The sequence below is a fragment of the Adiantum capillus-veneris genome, chromosome 8, assembly GCF_014529385.1.
Source record: "Adiantum capillus-veneris isolate H3 chromosome 8, ASM1452938v2, whole genome shotgun sequence".
Taxonomy (NCBI): domain Eukaryota; kingdom Viridiplantae; phylum Streptophyta; class Polypodiopsida; order Polypodiales; family Pteridaceae; genus Adiantum; species Adiantum capillus-veneris.
In genome coordinates this window covers 119,009,380-119,017,280 of record NC_140938.1, presented here as the reverse complement: position 1 = coordinate 119,017,280, position 7,901 = coordinate 119,009,380, and the positions used below count along the sequence as shown (strand labels likewise).

The 7,901-nt window shown below is 41.4% G+C and overlaps 1 protein-coding gene across 1 annotated transcript; it reads right to left on the bottom strand.

The window, feature by feature from the left end:
• Positions 1–352: 352 nt before the first annotated feature.
• LOC147452845 (cytochrome P450 94C1-like) lies at positions 353–2,377 on the bottom strand. Its single transcript, XM_086518439.1, has one exon. It carries the CDS (start codon positions 2,305–2,307, stop codon positions 595–597), a length of 1,713 nt encoding a protein of 570 aa, XP_086374565.1. The 5' UTR covers positions 2,308–2,377; the 3' UTR covers positions 353–594.
• Between the last annotated feature and the right edge of the window lie 5,524 nt (positions 2,378–7,901).

Here is a 7,901-nt window from a genome sequence, read left to right as displayed (position 1 = left end):
CTGCATTTCATTTCACCGGCACTTTTTCAGTAATTACCTTTATGGTCTAGCACGTTTTACATCCTCTATCATAACTGGATGCTGACTACACCTCCCAGTTAACAAAAGTTATAGCAGGTCCCATTAGATCAAAGCTTATGTAAGACTGCATAGATACACTCAAGTTCTAGATGCAGAATGCTCAGATGGAATTAAAGAATATAGTAATAAATAGTGCTTCTATTAATCACATACTTACAATGAAGGATAAATTGTGATAAGGGGCTAAAGAGTGTAAGGATTAGGGTGGGTTAATAAGTGTAGCATTAGTAATGATAATTAAGCAAGAATCAATGGCACAATACACAAGATGTAGCAAGCTGAAAATGGATTAGATTATTGACCATCAACTCACACTAAAAGTGTGTACAAGATGGGCTACTTAAGTAGAAGTAGTTAGCATAGTACCAATGAATCTGGCTCTAGAAGACACCAAGAGGCACACCAAATCATCCCTGCAAATGTGGATTCAACCCATGAAGCTAAGAGAGTGTTTTGGCATAATGTACACCGCATTTGAACTCATCTACAATTCATCACTTTATATAGACATCCTCAACAAAAAGATGACAATCTCTTTTTGATGGTCACAGGTAACCCATCAACCATAATCATGCTGACCCCATATGATAGCTTGGGCTTAAATCCTGGTTGCACCACAAACTCAAAGTTACGAACAAGGGATGCAACCACTAACTTCATCTGAATGAAAGCAAAATCCTTTCCCAAGCAAATCCTCGGGCCAGCTTGGAACACAGGGTACTTGAAGGGACTTGCAGGCACAAATTCTCCATTCTCGTCTAGCCACCTCTCAGGCCGAAACTCAAGGCAATCTTTACCCCACACTCTTGCTGCCCTACCCATTGCAAACACATTATAAGACACCTGATAACCCTCCAGAACTTGTGTGCCATCGGGAAGAGTATCGTCTCGGGCCGCATATTTGCAATCAGAGGGGACCGGAGGATAGAGCCTCATTGACTCTGATAAGACAGCCTGCAGATAATGCATCTTACGCACATCATTGTAGGTGAAGGTTTCCATCTTACTACCTTCCAACACATGATTAAATTTGCGATCTCCTAGTATTCTATCGATTTCGTTTAGGACTTCCCTCTCTACTCTTGGGTGAATGCTGAGGAGCCACAAAGCAAATGTGATGCCTGATGCAACCGTTTCCCAGCCAGCTAAAATAAAACTTAACAAAATATCCTTTAATAAAGCATCAGAGATACTTAGACCTTCGTGCTCATTTTTGTCTGCTATGTCAACTGGGACTTCCTCTTCGTCTTTCGACAGTCGTATAAACCTTGCGAGAAGGTCTTTGCGGTCCTTCCCATTTGCCAAATCCTTCTTGCTCTGCTCAATAACAAAGCTCGTAAATCTGTTCACTACTTCCAAGGCTTCACTGAGCCTCTTCTCACTTCCAATCTTCAAAGACCTTTTCAATCTCCACACAAAACCTGGCACCAGAAACCGCTCTGCAGTAATTTGAACGGCAACTTGAAAAGCTTGCACAAAGCCTTGGATGAGATGGTGAGGAACCTTCGCATATGATGTCGGCAAGGAAACATCATGTGAGGCATGGCTGTCTTCATCTGCGATGTCATCCTCACCTGTGACAGACATCCGTGCGGTGTTGCCATTCCGATTTGTTTCTTCCACTTTGGAGCTGTCCAGGCAAGCTGGGTCCGAACCAAATGTTAGCTGACATATCGTGTCGAATGTGTAGTGCATGAGAAGTGCTTGGAGATCCAGAAAGTCAGTGGAGCTGCAATACACAGAATCCAATGCGGGAAGAAGCCGACCACTGATCTCAGCATCCGCAATTGCAAGAACAAAATCTCGGAGAGAATTGGTGGTGAAGACATGGCTAGCAACCTTGCGTTGTAAGCGCCATAGAGCACCATCACAATTGAAGATGCCATTGCCGAGCAGGTCAGCGAAGAAGGGGTAGAATCTGCGGCCCTTTGGGTAGTCGACGAAATGGGATTTGAGGATATGGTGGACCACTTGCGGATCTGCGGTGGAGAGGAAGATGGTGCGGCCCAAGGTGACACGCCGAGTGAGGGAAGGCGAGCGGTCGAACAGCTCGCAGGTCCACTCGTAGAAGCGATGCTTGTTGCGTATAACTAAGGGAAGGCTGCCCACCAAAGGGAACGCAGGGGCGCCAGGGTTGGCGCCATAGCTAGGGTGATGCTTCCACACAAGGTACAGGAAGGGCACCAGAATGGCACTTATTACACCCACTACCCACAAAGCCTCCATGAGCGCAGCAGACGGAAATCAACAGTGGCCACATACAAATTGTTTATGGTCTTAGATGACGCGATGGTCACGCGAGGCTTGGTTATAAGTTCTTTGAAATGATAAGGTGGTGGTCATGCGAGGCTCAAGTATCAATAATTTAGGCATATAACTAAGCCCGCAATGTGGTCATGTGTATCCTATTGAGCCAACTCAGTAATACCGAGCATAGCCTTGTGTAACCGTGCTGATTTTGGGATAGTTGTAATAGAGAGTGTTTGTAATACATTTAATGCAGGCAACTTTCGAAGGAATCAACGTTCTCTCTCTAGATCCTCTCTCTTCTCTGCCTGCTAACAAAGGTAACATCCTCCATGTAGCTATTGTGACCATGGCAAAGGTAACATCCTCCAAAAGTAATTGCGCTCATGCGTGACTGTGGCCATGGCTGAGTTATCACTCATTCAATGTGCAAGAGGCTCAATAGCCTCAATTACCCAAACGGATAACCTAGACCTCGCGTGACCATAGCCTAACTAAGGCTCATTTCAAAAAAAAAACATAAACGAGAGGATTTGTATTTGAAAGAGAAAACAAAATTACTACATGTGGCGCAAGAAGGGCAGTCAGGAGTCAAGACCACATACATGGGTATACCAAAAAGACAGGCGAATAACTTAACTAAGTCTCATTTTTTGTCACACACAAAAAAGAGAATTAAATGAATAACTATGTCTATCCTTTATAAATATACCGATTTTGGCATAGTTGTGAAATCCAAGGCATAACTGGGAGGTTGAATGAATAACTAAGCCTTGCATGACCATGCAAGAGACTTAATTACTCATTAATAGCTCTATTTCGGCATAGTTGGCATAGTTATCTATAACTGATAAGTAAGCCTCGTGTGACCATAGCCCAATTCGTCAAGAAAGAACAGGGTATGAGCCATTGGATTGTGTTGGTCACTTAACAGCTATTCCAGGTTTAAAGCTTTAGGGTCGCAGGAAAGTCAAAATGAAGGCTTTGATGAAAATGCTATGGGTGAGGATCTCGCGGGGGGGGGGGGGGGGGGGGGGGGGGGGGGGGGGGTTCACTTAACACTTGCATCAACACCGTAGCTAACACGTTGATGGGGTCGCCTCAACAATGTCACTCCTGTAGCATGCGTAGAGAGAGAAGGAAGACCCACTCACACACGACACACAGTACGTAACATAGTTGAGCCCAAGATTGATTTAAAATAAAAGTTTCCCTCAAGGTTACAAGAGTTTGGCTTATATGCCTCAACCCTAAGTTGGGTATTTTAGCTAAGAGAGGTACTAATTATAATTAATGAGTGAATCTGACTCTCCATCCACTTTCAACATTGCAGGGGTTTTCCAAGATTTACAACATTAAAAGGACTTCCCGTAATCAGTGAGCTACAATAGCCAGCTTTAGGCAAAAACGATATAATTAATTAATGCACCTCTGTTGACCGCTTTGATTGGGAGTGTGTTGTTCAACCGCTTCGACATTGACCCCTCCCGCGTTCTTGTCGTCCCCGACAAGACTTGTTGTCTTTTGTTGAAGAGTCCTTTGCTTTGTTTTGAAGGTCACTGTCAATTGTTGGAGATGAGCCTTCGCTTGTAATTTGTCATTCTCTTTAAAGGATTCTCTTGTGTACAAAGGGTAATGGATTCTCTTTAAAGGATTCTCTTGTGTACAAAGGGTAATGGATTTTGTTGACGAGGCTTTTCTACAACTTGTATTGAATGTCGCTTTTCTGATGATTGTTCCTTGCGTCTTCGTCTTTGAGTACTTTACTTCTCGTGAGACTTTTGTTGAAGCTTGTACTTTAGTTTTTGTGACCATGATTTGTGTGGAGAAGTTTGTGTAGCTTTGCCACTTTGTCTTCTGAGACAACCATTCTTTGTACCTCCTTAGTAAGATCCCTGTTACCTTTTGTAGTCTTTCCTTATTGTCTTTGATGTATGTACATATATTATCGAAGTGTTTTCCTACATTAAGGTTTGAAACCTATATGACCAAAGGGAAAAACCGAGTGGGAAAAAATACATTTGGTATACGTTCTTATTTGAGTTTATCTTGTTCGGGCTTTGAGTATCTATTCATGCAAGATGAGTGCTTAGGAGAATCAAGAAAAGAGTGCCTATTGCAAGTGCCAATTATGGGACACTTTAAATGCATATAAGAATTGAGAATTTTTTTCAATAAAACCATGCTATGTGAGAATTGGAGTTGATGGGTACTTCAAGGGAAGAATGTAGAGCTTGTGATATCCAAAGACATCTCAATAGCTTCCACCCAGAAGGGTTTTTGATGTAGAAGCTTCTCCACTCATTCCTCACTGTGATCGGTGCATGAGTGTCTTTTAGACATTCTCCTTCTTCTTCTCTAGACTTAGTTTATATAGATTTTGACTCTTATGCTCACCTATTCCAGCATGAACGACCTAACTTAAATATGATCAACTCTTCCAACTCGAGCAGTACCTATGGTAGTTAAAACACTTAGACCACAAACATATGACATGAAGCTTTGGGACTAATGCCTTGCTCATTTATTGGCTCAGCTTCCCGACTCTGACTTTTTATGCCATTTTAAATGGCGACTTGGACTTATCTTTTTTTTTAAAGTCGTTCCATGCTGGAAGAAGGTTCTTGAGTTTGTAGACTTCATCATTGTGATGGTCTTTGGATGCCATTGTTTTGTTCATAATTGGGCATACTCTAGATTGTTGTATTTTGAGTCAGTGTTGATATTTACTTGAAGCTTAATTTTCTCTCAAGTCTGGTGATTTCATTTATTGTAGTTGCTATGTGGATCATGAAAATCTTTGTCGCTCTTGAGTTGGTAAGCATTGATGTCGCTTTACCTTTGCCCACCTTTTGTTGTGTTGATATGATCTCATGATGAGCTCCTTCGTTTCATGCTTGATTGTGGGTTAGTATTTGTTAGTTTTTTTTTTTTGTTGGTCGCATTATTTTGTATGTCTTTTTATGTAGCATTTGCTCCCCGCTCCCGTGGATAAATCCTCTTGAGCAATTTGAAATTATGGCTTGATGGGGTTGATCATTCTTTCTAGGGGATGTCATATGTCAATTTGATCCGTGATGGGCTTTTGAACCCATTTCACCTTGACGTCTATTTTGGTTTGGATCTTTGGTCTCCATTCTTGTTTGATGGGTAATTCCTTTGTTGATACTTCCTTAGATTTTGTCACTGGGACCCAAATCTGATAGTAGTTCTTTTGGGCTTGATATAGCTTCTTGGATACCCAAATTTGCTTTGTCATAACTGCTGGAGTCGTTGTTGGTGCCCTTGATGGAAACTTCTTCCTTCGGTTGGTCCGTTGATCTTGGGGTTTTGTAGGGGCTTGTTTGGGTATCCAAATATATTCTTGATTCTTTTGTGTATGAAGTACTTTCTTTGGAACCCATACCTGTTTGTAATAACCCTGCGGATGTGAATATGTATGTGTATGCTTTGGAGACTTAGATTTTTGCTTTGGTTGTCTCTTTTATGATCTTTGTTGTTGACACTTGGATGTTAAAGTTGAAGATGTCTCTTGTAAGAGTTTTTCTTTCTTGATCTAGATTTGCGTTTGGTCAAGTTGTTCTTTAGGTATCCAAATTTGATGGTGTGTACCAGGTTGGTTATCTTGGGGATAACCTTTGTTAGTTGGGCTTTTGTAGGGACTGTATTTATCGTATTGGTTGCCATTTTTGAATCTAGAGATGGTCCTTCTTTGGGCAATTGTGAAGCTGACTTTCTGTAGGTTTTGCACTTTCTTGTGTTTATTAACAAATGCAATGGTGTGCTTTCCTTTGAATGTTTGAATCTACAGAGCACTTTGTGAGCAGGCGATTTGGGCGTCATAAGCTTTTTGCCAAGGTTGTCGGAATAGTAGTTAATATTTCCTTTGTGTATCAAAAAAAATGTAGAACTGGTGTGTGCACATGGTATTCCCCAATTGTAGTGGAATTACTGTTGAGCCTATGACATTAGCTTGATAACCAAGAAATCATTCAGTGTCTTCGTCTGTGGCTTGTAATTTCCACCTCAGCAAGCTTGTTGTATAAGCTTAAGGAAATCAAATTTCCTAGTGCTTTTGTATCAACCATTGCTAGTGCTTGCACTTTATTATAACCAACCATTACTTGGACAATTGGCTCTATATAGTTATCCTCCTGCTTATCCTCCTGGCTGTGTTTTATGGAGATACTTGGAGTTTGTTGAGTGGACTGGGTTTCCTGCAAACAACAGCTAAAGACCCTGGTTTAAACTGTCTTTACAAACCAATTGAGAATGCTCTCTTACCTCTATTAGCACACTAAAACCATAATAAGGAACCACATCGTATCCACTTTCATTGCAAAATTTTGTCGTTGGACAATCCATTGTGGCACATACATCTAATATTGCTAGGAAGCGCATCCATTCCAAGGGTTCTAAAGCTTCTTCCGGAAAAAGTTATGTGATGGAACATGTGTCCTCTATAGCTCTTTCTAGTATATGATCCTCTTGTTTTGAGGCTTCTGCGATTAGATGCTCCGCACATCCATAGCTCTTTGGGCTTACCCAACCATGCTGGAAGTTCGGACCTGGCTGTAGTAGCAGAATCAAACTCCTCAATAGGTGTTCTTATGACATCCTTATATCTATGGTCTTTTAGATTTATGCAGGTTGTGGTTTCCAAATGTCTCAAATAGATATTCTCATATCCCCAATCTTGGACCATCTTCAACTGCCACATGAATGGTCGTCCTAATATGACATCATAGTTGTTCTTCTTGACAAAATCCTGCAAGAGGTTACAACTATCTTTTTTAGAAGACCGAGGGGCTTTTCCATGTACCCATTTGCAAGCTGCAATTTCATTTTGGTTGCTCTTCAGGCCGGTTTTCCCCATTGTTTCCAAATCGCTTTTGTTGTGATGGAAACTCTAGCTCCCACTGTCTAATATGGCCATAATGGTGACACTTTGAAATTCAATCAGAAGAGTTGTATTGTGATCCTCTCCCTCACAATACTCTCCAGCCTTGTTTAATGGAACTGGCCTAGTGTTGAGCTAAGGATTCTCAAGCTCTTTGATCCCTTCTTCAATTCGAGTTTCTAGATTCTTCATGCCAAACTTTTCCAAACATTTCCCTATGGTATTCCACATGTTTGGTCGTATTTGTATAAGTTCAGCAAATGTGATTGTACAATTCACAGGAGTATAGATAGAAGGTCAATCACACCCTTTGAGTCCATGACCTTTTTAGAAGACAGTCTCTAGGACGGGATTGCCACAATGTTTGATTTAGCTTCATGTTCTCCCGTATATGAGGGTAGGGTTCTCAAGGAATGAGGCTTAATGTCTACAGACAAGATAGATCCCTTATCTCCCAAACACGATTGCATTTCTAAATCCACTTGAGACCTTGCCTCAAATTCCTTGATGGGAGGAAGAAAGGTATCTCTCCCCTTATCGAACTTATTCGCTCGATGACTCAGCTCATTGGCTTCATTTGCCTCACGGATTTGACGCCATAAGTCATCCATAGCATCCTATTCTCTGTATTCCTTAGGTATGGTAGGATGAATATCCCTAGATCAATGATCTA

What these genes read in the sequence shown, in the direction of transcription:
- LOC147452845 (XM_086518439.1), bottom strand. Translation starts at nt 2,307, where the DNA reads ATGGAGGCTTTGTGGGTAGTGGGTGTAATAAGTGCCATTCTGGTGCCC.